The sequence below is a fragment of the Callorhinchus milii genome, unplaced genomic scaffold, assembly GCF_018977255.1.
Source record: "Callorhinchus milii isolate IMCB2004 unplaced genomic scaffold, IMCB_Cmil_1.0 Scaffold18, whole genome shotgun sequence".
Classification (NCBI taxonomy): domain Eukaryota; kingdom Metazoa; phylum Chordata; class Chondrichthyes; order Chimaeriformes; family Callorhinchidae; genus Callorhinchus; species Callorhinchus milii.
The window spans coordinates 1,699,446-1,722,380 of NW_024704759.1; the positions used below are offsets into that span (position 1 = coordinate 1,699,446).

General features: G+C 47.8%; 2 protein-coding genes across 2 annotated transcripts; both read left to right on the forward strand.

The window, feature by feature from the left end:
• The first annotated feature begins 1,107 nt into the window (after positions 1 to 1,107).
• sox12 (SRY-box transcription factor 12) lies at positions 1,108 to 2,200 on the forward strand. The gene has a single exon (XM_007884854.2). It carries the CDS (start codon positions 1,142 to 1,144, stop codon positions 2,198 to 2,200), a length of 1,059 nt encoding a protein of 352 aa, XP_007883045.1. The 5' UTR covers positions 1,108 to 1,141.
• A 12,236-nt stretch (positions 2,201 to 14,436) lies between these two features.
• Positions 14,437 to 19,729, forward strand: LOC103188629 (neurensin-1). Its single transcript, XM_042341893.1, has 3 exons — positions 14,437 to 14,533; positions 18,377 to 18,564; positions 19,200 to 19,729. The coding sequence occupies exons 2-3, from the start codon at positions 18,382 to 18,384 to the stop codon at positions 19,563 to 19,565; spliced, it is 549 nt and encodes a 182-aa protein (XP_042197827.1). The 5' UTR covers positions 14,437 to 14,533; positions 18,377 to 18,381; the 3' UTR covers positions 19,566 to 19,729.
• The last annotated feature ends 3,206 nt before the right edge of the window (positions 19,730 to 22,935 follow it).

The following is a 22,935-nucleotide window of genomic DNA, read 5'->3' on the forward strand; positions in this document are numbered from 1 at the left end:
CATTTACAGTCAATTCACTTTACAGTGAAGCGCTTTGAAACGTCTCCACGACATGATAAGGCGAGACATCAAAAGCAAGGATTATTATTATTGTCAAAATTCGTTGTAAGAAAACAAACAAATGGGAGGTGTGGGGGGTAACAGGATTTTGTGAACACCTTGTATATCAAATACAAGGAATATGATAATAAATGATAATAATCCTTGCATTTGTTATAACCCTTTTCACGTCTTCTAGACGTCTCAAAGAATATACTGTAAAGTGAATTGACTGTATATTTGTGGGCGAAACGCGGCAGCTAATTGCGCACAGCAGTGTCCCACAAACAGTCGTGGATTAAAGTGAGCAATTTATTATTATCTATTATTTTTCTTGAGGGATTATTATCAGGCATGTGTGTGTGTGTGTGTGCGCGCGCGCGTGTGTGTGTGTGTGTGTGTGTGTGTGGAGTGAGGAAACTTGCCCAAGGTTTCGCCCTGGCCGGGGCAATCGAACCCAGGTCTACTCACTTGCGAGGGGAGTGCTCTAACCACTGAGCTACAGGACTTCACCGTGATGATTATTAGACACATAGGCTGTCAGTGGGAGCATGCTGTGTGGAGTTGTAGTGTGTTGGGAGCTGGAGTGATTGGTTGAAGTGGGAGAGATTGTAAGGATGCACACAGCCAATGGAGATATTATCTGGGTGGGATTTCAGATGTCTGGCTCGCCTTGTGCAAGATCTGAGTCAAATAAATTCAGGGGCAAAAAAAAGCACAAACGGCCAGGACAGCAAGTAGCGCAGGGTTTTTTGTTCAGTGTAGATCAGCCTCTGTTAAGAGCAACCTCTCTCTGTGTGTGTATGTGTCTGTGTGTGCAAATAAGCCACACGCACACACACGCGCACACACACATACACACACAGCCACAAGGCAAGAGTTTGTGTGGGTCTTTCGCTCTCTTATTTCTTCCTGTTACTTTTCTTTTAGCAGTTTTTATTTATCGTGGTGTATGTGTTTTTTTGGGGGGGTTTGGAGTTAAAGTTTTCTTTTGCATATTATTTATTGTGTGTGTGTGTGTGTGTGTGTGTGTTTTCGGGGGAGAGTGGCGGGTGGTTTTATAGTGGGGTGGGGGAAGGGGAAAAAAATTAAACTTTCAGCTATGGTTGTGACAGAATGTGTGGATGTAAGTGACCCAGAGATGGACTTGTTGGAGACTGGACTGAGGGGCGAGCCTGGATGGTGCAAAACCCCCAATGGACACATTAAGAGACCCATGAATGCCTTTATGGTCTGGTCCCAGATCGAGAGGAGGAAGATCATGGAGCAAAACCCAGACTTGCACAATGCCGAGATCTCCAAGCGTCTGGGAAGGAGATGGAAAGCCTTGCTGGACCATGAGAAAGTCCCCTTCATCAAAGAGGCTGAGAGGTTGAGACTCAAGCACATGACTGACTACCCGGACTACAAGTATCGCCCAAGGAAAAAGGGCAAGAGCCAGACCACCTCCAAGATGTTGGGCAAGAAAGTGGGCAAGGGACCCGGGGGCAAAGCCTTGGCCAGGGGGCGAGGAGGTGTCCCTCTGCTGGCCAAGAAGGGCAAAAGGGGTTTGAGGTCCAAGCGAGGGGTCGCCTCCTTCAAACTGGCGGAGTCGGGAGATGTTGGAGAAGATGGCGAGGAGTTGGAATTGGAACAGGTGGAAGGAACTGTCATTGAGCCGGGAGAGGCCAGCCCTGCCCTGGGCAACATTGCCACCACCTTGTGCCAGGACCCCGACCCCAGCAGAGGGGGGGACTATGAGACCTCCAGCCTTGACCTTGGCTTTCCTCAAAGCTCCAACCCAACTGAGGATGGGTGGCCCCTCAACGATGGGAGGACTTCAGAGGTGGGTTCCAGCTCACCAAGCTCCACCACCACATCCTTAGCTTCATCACTGGCCTCTTCCTCGCCCTCCTCATCCTCACCATCACCATCATCCTCGTCATCCTCAGATGAAGAATTGGAGGAGACAATATTGGGCATCATCTCTAGCTCTGACTTTCAGACCCCTGGGCAGGAGAGCTTTGGGGGTTGCTCCCCACCAGACAGGGACCCAGAGTCATTCCAGACCAACTCAGCTTCACATTTTGAGTTTCCGGATTATTGCACACCAGAGGTGAATGAACTGATATCAGGAGATTGGCTCGTGTCTGGTATTTCTGACCTGGTGTTTACTTATTAGATACATTTCTTTGGGATACAATGATTGTGTGTATGGATGGGGGTAAAGGGTGAGGGAGAGGGGTTGGGGGGGGGGAGAAAGAGGGAGGTAGACATAGGGAGAGGGGGAGAGGGAGGGAGTGGGGGAGAGGGGGAAAGAAAGAAAGAGTGAGATAGACATAGGGAGAGGGGGAGAGAGAGAGAGAGGGAGGGAGTGGGGGGAGAAAGAAGGAGATAGGCATAGGGAGAAGGGAAGAGGGAGGGGGGAGTGAGAGTGGAGGGGTGAGGGAAGAGACATTTTTTTTTACTTTGTCTGCTTTTTTATATTGTTTTTACAAAAAAAAGACGAGAAAACAAGATTTTTTTTACAAAAAAAGACGAGAAAACAGATTTTTTTTTACAAAAAAAGACCAGAAAACAGAATTTTTTCTTTTTTTTTTACAGCTTTTTTTTTCCCCAGTTGTATTTTTTCTAGGGTTAAATTATTAAAACGAATGAATGAATTGTACGATCGCACTGCTATTTAAAAGGGATATTTGAAGGGGTTAAAAAAAAGGAGAACGAGGAAGAGAGAGAAAGAGAGAGAAAAGAGAGAGAGAGAGAGAATCGTCTAAAATTAATGTTAGTCTCATGGGCAAAAGTGTTGAATCAACTCCTTTTTTTCCCCCTTTCAAATATCATTTATTTGTTAATGTTTATTTCACAAATATTGTAATTTAATGCTCGAAAAACAGATCTAGGATTTTTTAAAAAGATCAGTAAACGTAAAACAAAGAGATTTTGCGCTTGTAACAGCCTATGTAACAGCAGAACATGTCAATTTCTCTATATATATATCCCCACACACACACACACACACCAAAAATAATAATAATAATAATAATTAACATTTGTAGGAGAAGGAAAAAAAATCAGGATGTATGTAACTGGATAGAGATTGAATGCATCTCTCTCTCTCTCTCTCTCTCTCTTTGTCTCTATTTCAAGTGTAAAGTTTAAAGCAATTCAGGGAACCTCAAAAAAATATATTGATTGCCCCATATTATTCCTCAAAACATTCTCCTGGGGGTATCTCTGGCTCTCTATCACACACACACACACCACACATGGTGTCTGGGCTGCTCACAGCTGTCTAGTGCTATCCAGCACCACTGACAGATCTGTCTCAGACTGGAAGGGTGGGGTGAAAAGGGGGAAAGGAGGAGAGGAGAGGAGAGGGGGGGTTTGATTCCTAGTGCACATCCATGTTTCTGGGAAGGGCATGGCATCAGCACTGGGATGGTTTTGTTACTCTCTCTCTCTCTCTCTCTCTAGGTCTTTTTATCACTCCATCACTCTCCAGGTAGCTCTCTGCCACTCTCTCTCTCTCTGTCTGTCTGTCTGTCTGTCTGTTGCTCCTTTTTCTTCTCTCTGTCACTATCTTTCTTTCTATTGCTGTCACTACCCCCTTCTCTCTCTCTCTCTCTTACTATCTCTTTGTTTTCTCTCTCTCTCTCTCTCTCTCAGTGACTTATCTCTCTGGTATTGTTGTGTCTGGGGGGGGAATGGGGGGGAACGTACTATTTGGGATTTTGCATTTTACACGTTTAGCAATGTAGACTGTCTGTGGATTATCCACACACACAGTAGGATTCGGTCAGTTTAGTCTGGATGTGCAAATCCATATAAAGGCAAAGACACTCACTGAGGTAATTCCAGGTCATACTCACAAAAGGTTGAATGAACACACACACAGACACACACACACACAAATGCACACACACAGAGATACACACAAATGCACATACACACAGACACACACAAATGCACACACACACACACACAGACACACACACATGCACATACAGACACACACACAAATTCACATATACACACATAGACACACACACATGCACATATACACACACAAATTCACATATCCACACACAGGCACACACATACAAATGCACATATACACACGCAGACACACACAGACACACACACACACACAAAGGCACACCTGTCCCGGGATAATACTATATATATACAACTTTTTTTAAATATACACACATATACAATATTTAATTTTCATTTTTTTATTACTTTTTGTTAATATAAAGAAAAGAAAGCAACTGAGGCACTGTAAGGTTACAATCCTGTGTTACTCAATTCCTTTTTGTTCGAATGTTTCGGGGTGGGGGGTGGGGGGGGGGGAGACCGAGGAAGATAACAGAAGGCTGTGTAGATTGTGTCCCTGTGTTGTTATTCTGACTGTACCTTTACCATGCAATAATAATAATTTGGTCGCTCAATCCACGACTGTTTGTGGGGACACTGCTGTGCAAATGGCTGCTGTGTTTCATCCACAAAATACACAGTCCCAGGATAATTCTATATATACACAACTTGTGTGTTTTTTAAATATGCACATATATTTACAGCATTTTACACTTTACATTATATTCTATGAAACAACGTGATAAGGTTTATATCAAATGCAAGGGTTATTATTATTATTCACATTTTAGGGGGAGACGAGGGGAAGCGTGTTAAGCACCGCGAGTTTTTTTTTAAAAAATGAAATGTCCTCAAGTTGCCTTCAAGGTAACGTGACTTCAAATTCGAGTTTACTGTCAAAATTCAAATTCACTTAACCCCTCGAGGTATGTGCTGCCCTTTTCCCCTCTCATAAGAAAAGCGAAGGGAGTTTCCTCCCCCAGCTAAAATTGGTCGCTCACTCCATGGCTGTTTGTGGGACGCTGCTGTGCGCAAACTGGCTACAGCGTTTCGCCCACAAAATACACAGTCGTTCCACTTTATAGTGTAATCTGTGACGTGCTTTGAGACGTCTCGACGATGTGATAAGGCGCTATATCAAACGCGAGGATAGTTATCATTACTATTAATATTATTAATGATTAATGATACCCAGGTTATACAGATTGCGAATGTAAGATATTCTTAGATTCCTGTTCGGGCACTTAAGGAGGGAGAAGTGCTGTGTTTTCGCTCTAACTCACACCTGCTCCCTCACAACTTAAATATGAATATTGTTTATCTTAGCTCTTAACCTTGGCCTGTGTTTTATCAAATGTTGTTTGCTTGGCTATACCAAGTGTTGACTGTGCAGATACTGTGCAGAATTGAGAGAGAACTTCTAGACTGTCAAAAAAATGTTAAACTGGCCTTTTTCTTGTAACATTTCCCCAATATTGTTCATTGCATTGTTTTGCGTTGTTACTTCATTGTACTATTGAGAATCACTGGATTTTTGGGGGAGGGGCGGGAGAATGAAACAAGGGGGGGGAAGAGAAAAGGGATGCACCTCCACATGTGAACCCCCTTAGAGGACCCCGACATCTTACACCTGGGAGGGGAGGGATTTTGAGTATCGCTCCCCCCACCCCCACTGAAACCGGTGACATTTTGTCACCGAAGCTTGATCAGTACTCAAGGGGTTAAACCTACCTCAGCCGAAAGAGGCTGAGTGACAAACTCCTTTCCCCCTTTTCTGCCCCGATGCTTCGAGGGACAATTTGTTTAGAGAATATCTTTGTTTAGTGCATTGTAAATATATTTGATAGATTTATTTTCAGAGATTTATAACTGAATATTGGGTTAAATTATTAAAATCTTCCCGTTTTCTGTTAGCCTCGTGGAAAGGATGTTTAATTATGGCATTATTATTAATAATGATTAAAAATGTTCACGTCACTGATCATTTGCAACTTTCACTGTTTATTATTTGTCAACGGTCCTCCTTGGCGGGAGCAGGTGGGGGAGAGGCGTAACTGGAAGTCTCCTCGGAGCTGAACTGGCTCCAAGGTGACGTGCTTGGCAGTGGGATGTGGGGATCGAGCCAGGCCTCCGCGACGGTCTGGTTCCTGAGCCAGGCGAGTCCGCAGGAATACTTTAAAGCCCTTTGAGATGTCCTCTCGACCCGACAGGCACTGTTGGGTCAAATGCAAGGACTATTTTATTACACGTCACAAACCATCATCTGTGAAGCGGTGTTTGTGAGGAGTGCTGTGTCACACACAGGGATTGTAGTGGTTGTTAAACAATTACTGAACTGTACTTAGCGGTTAGAGCCTTCGCCTCACAAGTGAGTGGACGAAACCTTAGGCAAGTTTCCTTACTCCACACACACGCCTCTGGGATTTTCAGGACTTGGTGTTAAAAACTTCGGAATTGAGTGACGTGAGACGAGCTTAAGGTCAGTGAAATCTTCTCTCTCCTGCATCCTCAGTTTAACTTCTCATCTGACGGACGGCACCCCCGACAATCAATGCAACCCCTCCCCCACACCCCCCCCCCCCCAGCGCTACAATGGAGCCTCAGTTTAGATGATATGATTCCAAGTCCTGATGTGGGGCTTGAACCCACAACCTTCTGGCTCGTAGGTGAGAGCGAGGGTGAGTGAGCCAGACTGAGATGAATGGGAGAGATGAGACGAGAGGAGTCAGAGATCAGCAGACGTAGGCTTGTTTCCCGTGGCAGACAGGATGGAGACTTCAGATGTTTATAAATAAGGCTGTGAATGATTCAATGGCATTTTTCTTTAACACAATCCCACATTATGAGCTACTGCTTTCAGCCACAAAGATCACAATGACTTAATCGACCTTCCATCGCACTGGAGCACACGTTATACCGAGCAGACTCACCCCCAGCCTCGAAATGTGTCAGCCTGGCACCACGGTTAGTGCTCTCGCCTCTGAGTCAGAAGGTTGTTAATCTAAACTGATGCTCCAGTGCAGCCCTGGGGGTGTTTTGCATTGTCGGAGGTGCCGTCCTTCGGATGAGACGTTAAACCGAGCCTATTCAGGTGAACGTTGAAGATCCCATGGCGCGATTCAAAAAGAGAAGGGAGTTTCTCCCTCTCTCCTGCTGTCCAGGCCAACAATCCCCCAAATAAAATTGGTCGCACACTCCTTGGCTGTTTATGGGACACTGCTGTGTCCACCCACCCACCCACCCTCCCGCACTGAGAGAGAGAGAGAGGTACAATTTAGGGAATATTACAGCGCTAAGTGAAGGTCTCTATCCCATCTCTCTCTCTCTCTCTCTTCCAAAGCCTCAATGAACGCAGTCTTTTGCTGTCCCCTTCAGGCCATGTTTGGTAAATGCAGTTCATTTCAAATCTGTTTTGCACTGATACCTCTGATACAGGGACTGTGCCATGTGTAGATGACATGCATGGATCTTGGTCTGATTTGACCACAAAATCACTAGATCTTTGTGTTTAGATGAATGCCATTGAAACATACCAACCCTATCTACCATTCCCCCATCACAACGTTAAGCTGTGAGCAGTTTCTGCGTAAATGTAAGGATTATTAACTGCGCTGTGTCAAATGTGTTATAGACTTTTGAGAATCAAAGAAAATTCAGCAATGAAAGGAAAACAGGCTGTGTTCCATCAATCCTGCCTTATGCTCCTTCTCTCTCTCTCTCTCCTCCTTATCGCTATGGATTCACATTACAGTTCATATTCAATTGAAAGGAAATAATCCCTTCGAAAAAAAATAATAATTGCTCACTCAATCCACCACTGTTTGTGGGACGTCGCTGTGCGCAATTGGCTGCCACATTTCGCCCACAAATTACACTTTACAATATATCCTGTGAAGCCCTTTGAGATGTCTCGACGACGTGATAAAGCGCTATATCAAATGAGAGGATTATTATTATTATAACTAATTTGCAATGTGTCTGAAACGGCCAGAGAGAGAGAGAGAGAGGGTGCGGGGTGGTGGGGGGGGGGTGCAATAAAGAGAGAGGAAGCCCAGAGCTGCTCCTTTTAATAACTTGTCGAGATCACAGTCACAATCACACCCGACGGCGTCTTAGATCCGTTCTTGGCGTCTCTCGTGTGAGTTTCTCGGTGACGTGTGCGATACCTTTCATTCTAAAAGTCATGACGGCCCTCGCTTTGTCTCCGTCGCTGTAACTGAACCACATTCCCTCAGGGCTCAGCAGCAGCTTCAAAGAAAACTGACAAAACTTCCACACGGCTGCTAAATTGGGAAGTGAAGACGCGGAGGTTGCTAGGAGATGGGGTGATAACAGCGATGAGTCAGGAGGTGACTCATTTGTGACCCACTGATCCTCAGTCACTGGAGCTGAATGAAGATATCGGGGAGCCTGAGAGACTCTTCCTGGTTCATCCAACACTGTCCCGATCGAAACCCTCTTGCAGCCTCCTTCATTGCCAAACCAACATCACGTTGATAATTAGTAACATTAATATCACTCCCTGATAATAACCAGTGATAATATTCACGGGAATTGTTTGAATATTATTAATACTTCTACTCATCCTTGCATTTGACATGACACCAGCGGTAATGAAACACGTCAAAGCTCTTCACAGTAATTGCTGTATATTTTGTAGCCAAACATAAAAGCCAATTTGTACACATCGACGTCCCCAAAATAACTGGGATATGATTGATTGGCTGATTGATTTGATCGATCAATTGATTGATCCGGGGGATTGTCGATCACCAGGACACAGGGAGAAACTCCCTTTTCTTTTTTTTCAATAGTGCTTGCAGGATCTTTAATGTCCAGGAATGGAGGGGTTTAGCATCTCATCTGAAGGACAGCACCTCAACAATACAGTGCTCTTTCCCCCTGCCGTCCCCCCGCCCCAGCACTGTCCTGGACAGTCAACAACAACAACAACAACAAAATGACAAGCACTCGGTCACGTACTCAAGACGTCTTGGGACTTCCTCCCGAATTGAAAGGCGCTTTAAACATGTCATTTTGTGGTTGTTGTTGTTGAGATGTTTCAAAGCGCTTCACAGAACACTGTAAAGTGGAGTGACTGTGTATTTTGTGGGCGAAATGCAGCAGCCAGTTGGCACACAGCAGTGTCCCACAGACAGCCATGGAGTGAGTGACCAATTTTATCTGGGGGATTGTCGGCCAGGGATACCGAGCGGGAGAGAGAGAGAAACTCCCTTCCATTTTCGAATAGCGCCGCGGGATCATTAACGTCCACCAGAATAGGCACAGACGGGACCTCAGTTTAACATCTCATCTGGAGGACGGCACCTCCGACAATGCCACACACCCCCCAGCGCTGCATTAGAGCGCGAGTTCGTGGAAATTTACCCCATGTCTGTGGATGATGTCACCAAGGGGAAGCTTGTAGAGGGTGAAGAGGAGGGGACCAAGGACAGAGCCCTGAGGAACACCACACGAGATGGTGCGGGGGCTGGAGGAGAAGCCGTTTGCTGCGACGAAGTGGATGCGGTGTGAAAGGTAGGACCTGAACCAGTCAAGGACAGAGCCTTGAAGGTTGAGGTGGGAGGAGAGGCGGTGGAGGAGGATTGAGTGGTCCACGGTGTCAAAGGCAGTGGAGAGGTCGAGGAGGACTTTCTCGCAATGAGAGTCAGAGGAAAGAGTCTGCGAGGCGTGGCTGGGAGGGCGGAGGAGCCGGTTGGTGATGGAGAACAGGAGCCTGGGGTTGCCCTTCACTTCCAGGGTTAACCTGGAGTAGAAGGACGATTTGGCCGAGGCGAGAGAGGAGCAGTAGGTCTTGATAAGGTCCAGCCAGATGTGGCGGGGCCCGTTAGGCCGGATTTGAGCCAAGTGCATTTGGCAGCTGCACCTGGGCCTTACGCAAGCGGAGGTGGCTGGAGAACCAGGGTGGGGATCGGGAATAGGAGGCAGTTCGGGAGGTGAGGGGGGGAAGGGCGTTGAGTGCGGTGGAGAGGGCGCTGTGGAGAAGAGTCAGCTTGGACTGTGAGCTCCAAGTCACAATCTTGGGGCTTGAATCACGTCCTTTTGATTCCAGAGTTGAAAGTGGTAAGTCATGGCTCAACAAATAGTCATGGATCAAGTAACCAAATTATTATTACTATCTTAGATAAGATTAGCTGAGGATTGAGAGCCGGGCAAGGGCTGAGAGTGAAGATGAGGAGAATCTCTGTACGGCTGCCTTGGTTTGTGGAGTCCTGTAGCTCAGTGGTCAGAGCGCTCGCCTCACACGCGAGAAACCTGGGTTCGATTCCCGGGCGGGGAGAAACGTTGGGTAAGTTTCCTTACTCCACACGCTCCTGTTTACCAGCAGTAAGTAGGAACTCGGTTGTTAGTCGATTGGCGGATCACGTTTCTGGGGGTAATAATCTCTCCCCCAAAAATAAATAATAATAAATCGGTCACTTCAATCCACGGCTGTTTGTGGGGACGCTGCTGAGCGCAATTGGCTGCCGCGTTTCGACCACAAAATATACAGTCAATTCGCTTGACAAGCGCTTTGAAGCGCTTTGAGACGCCTCAGTGATAAGGTGTTATATCAAATGCAAGGATTATTATTATTATTATTATTATTATCTCTCTGTTTGCCCCTGCTCTCAGTGCCAGGTTGCGGGGCTGCTATCTGGCTGCGAGCTGACACACAGCACAGCCACCTGCTCGTGGAATGAATCTATCTCCGGTGCTGACAAACTCTGGTATTCATTTCACACTGTGTTTGTGTAGACTTATTGGGTGTGAGTCATGGAGTACTTCGTGTTGGGTCGTCATGGAAACTGCCCGGCATTATCCACTCGGCCTCACACGAGCAGAGAATCATAAGAACAGCGGAAGGTGCTGCTGTTTACCTCCCGAAAACCCCCTCCCCCAAAGCCCGCCCACCACCGAGGCCACATGGCCTCAGACATTATCAGAGATTAACCCATGGGCAGCGTTCAGCCATCTTTGTAACCTTCCATGTACCGAGGAGGAAATGGTGTGTGATTGGCGTTGGGTCACATGGTCCGTCCGTTTACTCCCCCCTAATCCCAACCCCAACCTCAACCCCAACCCCAACCTCAACCCCAACCTCAACCCCAACCTCAACCTCAACCCCAACCTCAACCTCAACCCCAACCTCAACCCCAACCTCAACCCCAACCCCAACTTCAACCCCAACCCAACCTCAACCCCAACCCCAACCCCAACCTCAACCCCAACCCCAACCTCAACCCCAACCCCAACCTCAACCTCAACCTCAACCCCAACCCCAACCTCAACCTCAACCCCAACCGCAACCGCAACCTCAACCCCAACCGCAACCTCATCCTCAACCCCATCCTCAACCCCAACTCCACCCCAACACCAACCCCAACCTCAAACCTAACCTCAACCCTAACCTCAACCCCAACCCCAACTTCAACCTCAACCCCAACCTCAACCCCAACCTCAACTTCAACCCCAACCCAACCCAACCTCAACCTCAACCCCAACCTCAACCCCAACCTCAACCCCAACCCCAACCTCAACCTCAACCTCAACCCCAACCCCAACCTCAACCCCAACCCCAACCTCAACCCCAACCGCAACCTCAACCGCAACCTCAACCCCAACCTCAACCTCAACCCCAACCGCAACCTCAACCTCAACCTCAACCCCAACCTCAACCCCAACCGCAACCGCAACCTCAACCCCAACCGCAACCTCATCCTCAACCCCATCCTCAACCCCAACTCCACCCCAACACCAACCCCAACCTCAAACCTAACCTCAACCCTAACCTCAACCCCAACCCCAACTTCAACCTCAACCCCAACCTCAACCCCAACCTCAACCCCAACCCCAACCCCAACCTCAACCCCAACCCCAACCTCAACCTCAACCTCAACCCCAACCTCAACCTCAACCCCAACCGCAACCGCAACCTCAACCCCAACCGCAACCTCATCCTCAACCCCATCCTCAACCCCAACTCCACCCCAACACCAACCCCAACCTCAAACCTAACCTCAACCCTAACCTCAACCCCAACCCCAACTTCAACCTCAACCCCAACCTCAACCCCAACCTCAACTTCAACCCCAACCCAACCCAACCTCAACCTCAACCCCAACCTCAACCCCAACCTCAACCCCAACCCCAACCTCAACCTCAACCTCAACCCCAACCCCAACCTCAACCCCAACCCCAACCTCAACCCCAACCGCAACCTCAACCCCAACCGCAACCTCAACCCCAACCTCAACCTCAACCCCAACCCCAACCGCAACCTCAACCTCAACCTCAACCTCAACCCCAACCTCAACCCCAACCGCAACCGCAACCTCAACACCAACCGCAACCTCATCCTCAACCCCATCCTCAACCCCAACTCCACCCCAACACCAACCCCAACCTCAAACCTAACCTCAACCCTAACCTCAACCCCAACCCCAACTTCAACCTCAACCCCAACCTCAACCCCAACCTCAACTTCAACCCCAACCGAACCTCAACCTCAACCCCAACCTCAACCCCAACCTCAACCCCAACCCCAACCTCAACCTCAACCTCAACCCCAACCCCAACCTCAACCCCAACCCCAACCTCAACCCCAACCCCAACCGCAACCTCAACCCCAACCGCAACCTCAACCCCAACCTCAACCTCAACCCCATCCTCAACCCCAACTCCACCCCAACCTCAAACCTAACCTCAACCCTAACCTCAACCCCAACTTCAACCTCAACCCCAACCTCAACCCCAACCTCAACCCCAACCTCAACTCCAACCCCAACCTCAACCCCATCCTCAACCCCAATCTCAACCTCAACCCCAACCCCAACCTCAACCCCAATCCCAACCTCAATCCCAACTCCAACCTCAACCTCAACCCCAACCCCAACCTCAACCTCAACCCGCCCCATCACCCATCACTGTGCTTACAAGTATCCAAACTCAAACTGAGATTTCTGTGCATCCCACCTACACATGGAAATCGCAGAGATAGATTGTTGGAATGGATTGCGCTCTTTCTCTCTCTCTCTCTCTGGAGGAGGCATCCTGTTCACCTAATTCTAGTAAGTATTAGGCACAGGTTGGCAAGAGCCAAGGCTTAGGGGGAGCCCAGAGTTTGCGTTGGGTTAACTGCTGGAATCTAACCAGCTAAACCCGTAAGCAGAGAGGATCCGGATTCGATACCCGGGCAGGGCGAAAGCTTAGGAAAGTTTCCTTACTCCACAAGCCTCTGTCTAACTGGCAGTGAGTAGGAACCCAGATGTTAGTTGATTGACGGATTGCTTTCTGGGGGTAATAAACCCTCCAAACAAAAATTGGGTCACCAAGTCACTCAAACCACAACTGTTTGTGGGTCACTCCTATGTGCAATTGGCTCCGAGTTTTACCCACAAAGTATACAGTCACTCTGCTTCGCAACATATTCTGTGAAGTGCATTGAGACGTCTCAACGACCTGATAAGGCGCTGAATCAAACGCAAGGATTATTATTATTACTGCATAAGACCAGCAGAACGTAAGAATTGCTAGACGAAAAAAAGACCAAGGTCCATCTAGTTTGCCTTCAACCTTCCTGGACATATGTCCCAAACTACCCATGTTTGGAGTCCTGTAGCTCAGTGGTTAGAGCACTCGCTTTGCAAGTGCGAGACCTCAGTTCAATTCCAGGCAGAGGGCGAAACCTTGGGCAAGTTTCCTTACTCCACACAGAGCCTAATAATAATCCCTCCAAAACCCAAAACAATAATAAATTGGTCATTTTCAATCCACGACTGTTTGTGGGACATTGCTGTGCGCAATTGGCTGCCGCGTTCGCCCACAAATACACAGTCAATTCACTTTACAGTGTGTTCTGTGAAGCGCTTTGGGACGTCCTCCCGACGTGAAAAGCGCTATATCAAATGCAAGGATTATTATTATTATTATTATTATGCGCTGTACCCCTCATGTTGTTTGCTCAAATAACTATTCTGGACTAGTTGAAACAGCCTGTGGTGATCTACATTGTCTCACCCCTCTAGAATCTTTACAGTCTTCAGAATTATTATATTATTATCAGAAAATATTCAACCCTCTCCCACCCCCTCTCATTTATCTCTATTGTAAACCTGTTAAGCTCAGGGTTGGTGGCCAGGAGGCCGATGACTATCTATTGCCATGTTTCGGTGATGCACGTGTTTAGTTTTTATACATGAGATGCGTGAGGGACGTACCAAAGAGAGAGAGAGAGAGAGAGAGACTTGTCTCGTTTCATCAGCTGTGATCATTCGTGTTGCTGAGCCAAGAGACATCAGCTGCTCTGTGTGTGAGAGAGAGAGAGAGAGAGGGAGAGAGTGTATCAGTCCAGAGCTGTGTGCACTCACTCACTCACTCCATCACTCACTCACTCACTCAATCACTCACTCACTCACTCCATCACTCACTCACTCCATCACTCACTCACTCACTCCATCACTCACTCACTCACTCCATCACTCACTCACTCCATCACTCACTCACTTACTCCATCACTCCATCACTCACTCAGTCACTCACTCCATCACTGGAGCAAGTAACAAACAGCCTCTCATCCGATCTCTCAGCCGATCTCTGGATGGAATCAATCAGTATTGAGCTGTCATTCTAACAACAGGTACATACATAGATGTCTCTGTCTCTCTCTCTCTCTCTCTCACTCTTTCTCTCTCTCTCTCATTCTTTCTCTCTCTCCCACTCTTTCTCTCTCTCCCACTCTTCGTGTCTCTCTTATTCACTCATTTCATTCATTCTTTTAAACCCCTCCTGATGCCCTCTCACTGTCTGTATCTCTCTCTGTGTGTACCTGTGTGTGTGTGGGGGGGGGGGGGGGGGGGGGTGGGTCCCTATAAACCCCTCTCTCTCTCTCCCTCTCTCTCTCCACACATCTATGTGCAAAATATTTTTTAAAAATCTTTTTCTCCTGTTTGGTCGCAAATAAATTATGATCAGTCGCCACTGGGAATTATTTGTTGTTGTTTTTTGTTTGTTTGTTTGTTTGTTTGGTGTGTGGGAGGGGGGAGAGAGAGAGAGAGAGAGAGAGAGGAAAGTAGATTTGAGCTATTTAAATAAGTTATTTTAAGCAAAGTCCCTTTAACCTCAGTACAGTGCCAGACTCTGACTGTGAGGCTGTTTCTGCTCTCATTAAACTCCTTATCACGTCTTTTCCCCCTTTTTTTATACTGTTTCCTTTTCATTATTTGATTGATTCCTGATCCCCACCTCCTCCTCCTCACACACACACCTCTGTCTTCCTTCCTAAAGAAAACTATTTCTCTCCCCTCTCTCTCTCTCTCTCTCGCTCTCCCTCACCATCTCTCTCATTCTCTTTCCTCCCTCTATCTCTCACTCTCTCTCCATCTCTCTCATTCTCTTTCCTCCCTCTATCTCTCACTCTCTCTCCATCTCTCTCATTCTCTTTCCTCCCTCTATCTCTCACTCTCTCTCCATCTCTCTCATTCTCTTTCCTCCCTCTATCTCTCACTCTCTCTCCATCTCTTCTCTCCTCTCCATCTCTCTCATTCTCTTTCCTCCCTCTATCTCTCACTCTCTCTCCATCTCTCTCATTCTCTTTCCTCCCTCTATCTCTCACTCTCTCTCCATCTCTCTCATTCTATTTCCTCCCTCTATCTCTCACTCTCTCTCCATCTCTCTCATTCTCTTTCCTCCCTCTATCTCTCACTCTCTCGCTATCTCTCTCATTCTCTTTCCTCCCTCTATCTCTCACTCTCTCTCCATCTTTCTCTCATTCTTGCCCTCTACTTCTCTCCCTATCTCTCTCTCCTCTCTCTCTCTCTTCCTCCCTCTATCTCCCCTCTTCTCTTTCTCTCTCCTCTCTCTTTCTCCCTCTCGCTTTCTCTCTCTCCCCCTCTCTCTATCAATAGACATAAAGGAATGAAGGGGGGAGGAAGCGTTGGGTAAATAATGTTGATTTTTTAGGGGAAAAAAAATTCCAGAACATTGTAATGCAATTTTGCTGTTGAGGAATTATTAATAATAATGCCTGACTATTATATTCTGTTTCCGTGTGTGTGTGTCTCGCTCTGTCCTTGAGTGTGAGTGTGTGTGTGAATCTTTCCCTCTCTCTCACTCTGTGTCCTTGTGTGTGTGTGTGTGTATCTCTCTCTCTCCCTCTGTCCTTGTGTGTGTGTCTGTATTTCTGTGAGTGCGTATCTATATAATAATAATAGTCTATGTATGTGTGTCTCTGTGTTTGTGTGTCTATGTCTGTGTATGTGACTGTGTGTGTGTGTGTTTATGTCTGTCTATGTGTCTGCATGTTTGTGTGTGTCTATGTCTGTCTGTGTATCTGTGTGTGTGTCTATGTGTGTGTGTGTGTGTGTCTGTATCTCTCTCTCTCTCTCTCTGTCCTTGTGTGTGTGTGTATTTCTCTCTCTCTGGCTCTGTGTCTTTGTGTGTGTGTCTGTATGTCTGTGAGTGTGTATCTATGTCAATGTGGTTCTGTGTGTGTGTGTGTCTGTATCACTCTCTCTCTCTCTGTCCTTGTGTGTGTGTGTGTATTTCTCTCTCTCTGGCTCTCTGTCTTTGTGTGTGTGTCTGTATGTCTGTGAGTGTGTATCTATGTCAATGTGGTTCTGTGTGTGTGTGTGTGTGTGTGTGTGTCTATGTATGTATGTCTATGTGTCTGTGTGTCTCTCTCTTCAGTTTGCTTCCTCCTCCTGACCAATGCTGATATTTCTGTTGACATTTAATGCACAATAGTGAAGCCTGTGGGGAGGTTGTCATCAGGGGCTGTGGTTCCTGATGTGAATGACAGTGACTTGCTATCAATTTATTACAGTATTATGTAAGTGCAGAAACATGTGCCTTTTCCTGGGCAGAAATTCATCTGCGTAAAAAGCACATCACAAACCGTGTGGAGGTTTACATCGGCCAATAATAATGATAACAATAAATAATAATGATAATAAATAATAATAACAATGAGTAATAATAAATAATAACAATAAATAGCAATAAATAATAATAAAATAATAATAAATAATAATAGCAATAAATAATAATAGCAATAAATAATAATTACAATAAATAATAATAATCTTTGCATTTGATGCAGAGCCTTATCACGTCAAAGGGCTTCACAGAATCTATTGTGAAGTGATTGTGTGTTATGTGGGCGAAACGAGGCAGTCAATTGCACACAGCAGTGTCCCACAAACAGCCGTGGATTGAGTGAGTGACCAGATTTTTTACGAGGGGTGGATGGGGAGGAATTATTACCCCCAGAAAGCGATCTGCCAATCGACTAACAACCAGGTTCCTACCTACTGCTAATAATAATGATACAATAATAACAATTAAGTGTAGTAAGTGTGTGCGTGTGTGTCTATGTCTTTATGTGTCTCTCTTTCGCTTTCTAGGGGGCAATAATGCCTCAAAAAAAAACACCAAACAAAAAAAATTGCGGTCGCTCAATCCACGACTGTTTGTGGGGACTCTGCTGTGCGCAATTGGCTGCCGCGTTTCGCCCACAAAATACACAGTCACTACACTTTACAGTGTGCCCTGTGAAGTTTGCAGTGTGCCCAGATCGGTGGGACTTTGAGCTCTACAGTCCCAGGCTGACGCTCAGGAAGATTTAAGTGGAGTGTTGCATTGTCGCGGGCGACGACCTTCAGAGGAGATGTTAAATCAAGTGCATTGTCGTACTGCAGAGGATCACAGATCCTGTGGCACCAGAGATGCAATGTGCGCGGAGCTGAGGAAAGGGAACAATAACTATTATTATTTAATTATTATTATTATTCATAACAATCCTTTGGTTTGACACTACGCCTGTAATCCCCTGATTTGACACCAATTGATGTGTTAGACTTGCAGCGGGTGACTCATGGTGAATATTTATGGCTCCAAGTTTAAGGTTGGGCGGCTCAGTAATGAACTGCCTGGGGGAGGGCGGTGGGGGGGGGGGGGGGGGAGTGGGAGTCGGGGCGGGGGGGGGTGGGGGCTGGGAAGGGGGAAGAGAGAGGAATAAATCAAATGTAGAAGGTAATAACCACAAGAAATTTGCTCGCTTTATAACAAGGACAATTGGATTAAGCAGCAGCTAACCAGAGGCCGCGGGGACATCTGAGCTATTTTCAGAAACGTGTGATGAGGCAAAAGAATAAAGAGAGAAAGTGATCGGTTCTTAAGGTCTTAAGGTAGCTTTCCCTGCGCATATTTCCTGGCTCAGTGCAGGCAGCATTCTCACTGTTTGTGGGGGACGTCGCTGAGCGCAATTGTCTGTCGCGTTTTGCCCACAAAACACACAGTCGCTCCACTTTACAGTGGATCCTGCGAAGCGCTTTGAGGCGTCTCGAGACGTGATGAGGCGCCGTGTCAAATGCACGGAGTATTATTATTGTTTTCCCTCCCCCCCACTACCCCGCTACCCCCCCCCCCCCACCCCCCACCACTCCCCCCACCCCACCCCACCCCCCGGCCCCCACCCCCTCAGGCTCCATGGCGGGCTGTGTGGCGTTCTGTGCACCTCAGGACAGGGCGGAGTCAGCTGACGAGCGCCGCTATGGAATCCGCTCCTACCTTCATCTGTTCTACGAGGACTGCGCTGGCTCGGTGACCAGGGGCCGCGGTGAGCTGAGCATCCAGCTCCCTGCCAGCAGGAGGCGCTCTCTCACCTGGAAGGTAAGACCGAGGGACTGATAACCCACTGGTTACCTGACAGTAAGTAAAGCAGGAGCTGATCTTAGACGATGGGCGGATCACTTTTTGGGCAGAATAATTACCCTGCCGCCGCCCCCCCCCCCCACCCAAAAAACATTTGGTCGCTCAATCCATGACCGTCTGTGGGGACATCGCTGTGAGCAATTGGCTGCTGCGTTTTGCCCACAAAATACCCAGTCATTCCACTGTACAGTGTATCCTGTGAAGCGCTTGGAGACGTCTCAACGACCTCAAAAAGAGAAAGGAAATGAAAGTGAGGAAAAGAACGACATGGAGAGAGAAAGTCAGATAGAGACAAAAAAAAAGAGAGGAAGAGAAGACAGACAGCCAGAGATAAGGAAGATTTCACTCTGCTCTCAGTGAATCTTTCCCCCACAAAATACACAGTTCACTACACTGTACAGTATATCCTGTGAAGCGTTTTAAGACGTCTCAACGAGTTGATAAGGTGCTGTATCAAGTGTATGTATTATTATTATTATTATTGTTCAGTTCATTATCCTGTGCCCACAGGATTTACCTGCGCTATATAACACGTATGTAAGTGTCGCGTGTCGCTGAGCCTCACGTACACACATGTTGTCCTGTGTTCCCAGGTGGGGCTGTGGACGGGGGGGTTTCTCCTGTTGACTGGCCTGGTGACGGTCACCGCCGGTTACCTGGTGCCCCCGAGGATCGAGGGGATCGGGGAGGAGGAGTTCGTGGTGGTGGATGAGAAAGCCGTCGAGTACAACGAGGCTCTGGAGGTGGCCAGGCTGACGGGGGCGGCGCTGCTCAGCCTGGGGGCCGCAGTCATGGCGGGGTGTGTGCTGGCTCTCACCGCGGCTGCACGAACCCTACCGAAGGAATTCCCGGCGGAGGCCAAACACGGCGCGGTGATAAAGACTGGCTCTGGCGGCAGCTCTTGGCTCCCCGGCTCCTGGAACCGTGTGCAGAGCATCCAACCCAAAGCCGCAACATGAGCCCCGGCCTCGCCCTTACTCTCACCCCCCTCCCCTCACCCCCATCACCACCAACCCCGCCCGGCCCCTGGTGAGCAGACTGTCCTCAGGGTCACATCCAGCCCTGTCTCACCAGCAACTCCTCATCCTTACATCCCGGTACTGTGTCAGAGATCTGTCTCTTCTCCCCCCCCCCCCACCCCCAACACCTACTCTACCCCTCCTGCCTCTCCCCCATCGCTCCCATTGTCCCCCCCACTCCCCCCCACCACCCACATCTCCCCTCCCTTCTCCCCTCCGCTGTCTCTCCACATCTCTGCAAAAACAAAAATAAAAATGTCTTCCCCCCCACCCCCCACCCGTCACTGTCTCTCCCTCTCCTCCGTTACCTCCGTAACTGTAACCCCAGCACATACAAGCCCGGGCTGCTTCACGGCCAGGCTGTTCTATTGGGGGGCGCAAGGAGGAGGCAGGGCAGGGGGTAGGGGTTGCAGGGGAGGTGGTGGGTGGGTGGTGGGGACGACATGAGTCTCGGTCTATGGCTATGGACAGGTGGGCTGTGGTACATCAACTCATCACTGTCTTCGTTTAACACTCAGTCATGTCTCCAGCTCTCTGGATGTAGAATGCGGAATAAACAATCAATGTGGATTGTGTGTGTTGTGTGTGCGTGTATTGTGCGTGTGTGTGTATTGTTTGTGTATTTGTGTGTGTGTGTGTTGTGTGTGCGTGTATTGTGTGTGTGTATTGTTTGTGTGTGTGTGTGTGTGTGTTGTGTGTGCGTGTATTGTGCGTGCGTGTGTATTGTTTGTGTGTGTGTGTGTGTGTTGTGTGTGCGTGTATTGTGCGTGTGTGTGTATTGTTTGTGTGTGTGTGTGTTGTGTGTGCGTGTATTGTGCGTGTGTGTGTATTGTTTGTGTGTGTGTGTTGTGTGTGCATGTATTGTGTGTGTGTGTATTGTTTGTGTGTGTGTGTGTGTGTTGTGTGTGCGTGTATTGTGCGTGTGTGTGTATTGTTTGTGTGTTGTGTGTGCATGTATTGTGTGTGTGTGTATTGTTTGTGTATTTGTGTGTGTGTGTTGTGTGTGCGTGTATTGTGCGTGTGTGTGTATTGTTTGTGTGTGTGTGTTGTGTGTGCATGTATTGCGTGTGTGTGTATTGTTTGTGTATTTGTGTGTGTGTGTGTGTTGTGTGTGCATGTATTGTGTGTGTGTGTATTGTTTGTGTATTTGTGTGTGTGTGTTGTGTGTGCGTGTATTGTGTGTGTGTATTGTTTGTGTGTGAGTGTGTGTGTGTGTGGTGGGGGGGGAGTTGTAACTGTTGGGGGGGGAAGAGAGGGTATAGGTTAACTAATTCTGCCTTCGTATATCATCTTGGCTCAGTAGGTAATGCAGCACTCTCTCCTCTGGGTCAGAAGGTTAAAGCCCCATATTCGGGGACTTTGAACTCACAGTCTAGGCTAACGCTTCAGTGCAATGCGGGGGGTGGGGGAGCGCTAATTGTTAAAGGTGCTGTCCTTCGGGTGAGAAGTTAAATCGAGGCCCCACCTGTGCCCGTTCGGGTGGATGTTAAAGATCCTGTGAGGGAATGGAGTTTCTCTCTCTCTCCCGGCGTCCTGGCCAACAATCCCCCAGGTAGAATTAGTAGTTGTAGTTGTTTGTGGGACGTCACTGTGTGCAAATTGGCTGCCGCAATCACAGTCACTGCACTTCACAGCGAAATTATGCAAAGCCGTTTAAGAAATCTTGACAGAACTACAGTGCTCGAAAGTACTATGCTGAACCCAAGGTTTATTATTATTGTGTCACTTGTATAAAGTGCATTAGTTAAGTTTAGAATAAGCCCGGCGTGGGGAGAGGGGGGGGGTCAAATGTATGTGCAGAATGTTTAAGGTGATATGTGTCACCTCTCTGTCCGTCTTTGATGAACAAATGTTTGGCGAAACCCTGTCACGAAGGTGCTTCACGTTAAGTTCAATTCCTTATTAAAGTTTCTCCTTGAGAGAGAGAGAGAGAGAGAGAGAGCGCCCCATGCGTTTGATGCAGTATCAGCACACAGCCAGGAGGTGTCTATGTGACACTGGCGTCTTCAGCATTTTCACAATAATAATAATCTTTGCATTTGATACAGCGCCTTATCACGTCTTCCGGACATTTCAAAGCGCTTCGCAGGATGTGCTGCAAAGTGAATTGACTGCATATTTGTTGGCAAAACACGGCAGCCAATTGCGCACAGCAGTGTCCCACAAGCAGTCGTGACCAATTTTATTATTGTTTTTTTTGAGGGATTATTATCAGCCGTGTGGAGTGAGCAAACTTGCCCAAAGTTTCGCCCTGACTGCTGGGAATCAAACCCAGGTCTCTCGCTTGCAAAGCAAGTGCTCTAACCGCTGAGCTACCGGACTCCACAAAATCCACAAATTTTCACCATTAATCCTCAAATTCTTATGTTTGGCGTCTCAACTTTCAAAACTTTCCTGTTCCCCCCTTCCCCTCCCCCTCCCCCACTCACTTCATCTGCGTGAAAGGCGCTATATAAATGCAAGTTGTTGATTTTATTTCGGTGATTACTGGGTTGAAACATTACTTTGATATACAAATAGTTTCGATCTCAGACAAAACTTTCCTTCTCCCCCCCCACCCCCCCAGCCCCCCAGCGCCTTGTAATGTGAAAGGTGCTTTACAAATGTAATTTTGTATTTAATTCTTTCTCTTCCTCTCTCTCTCTCTCTCTCTCTATCTGATGACTTGAACAGCACTGATTCCAGCCCTGGATTGCATCACACGAGGTGGGGGTTGGGGAGGTGGGGGGGGATGGTCGGTGGCCTTGGAGGTTTCCCAGAATTGGCTGTTTCCATTCCCCTCTGGCCCAGCTCCAGACAAACTTTCACATGAACCAAACATCTGTTCTCAGAAGGCGAGGAAAGTAGCTTTTTCCTGAGTCAGTGAATTTCTTGAGGGCATCAACCAGCGAACCACATGTCCAGACCCTCATTTAAAGGGTGAACTGTGTGGTTCAGTGGCAACGTTCAGAAGGTTGTGGGTTCGGGCCCCCACGTTGGGACTTGGAACCACACAGTCTCAGCTGACGTTCCAATGCAGCGCTGGGGGTGTGTTACATTGTGGGAGGTGCCGTCCTTTGGATGAGATGTTAAACCGAGGGCCCGTCTGCCTGTTCAGGTGGATGTTAAACATCCCGCAGCGCTATTCGAAAAGAGAAGGGAGTTTCTCTCTCCCGGTGTCCCTGGCCAACAGACCCCCAAATAAAATTGGTCGCTCAATCCATGGCTGTTTGTGGGGATGTCGCTGAGCGCAATTGGCTGCCGCGTTTCGCCCACAAAATACACAAAGTCAATACATTTTACAGTGTATTCTGTGAAGCGCTTTGAGGCG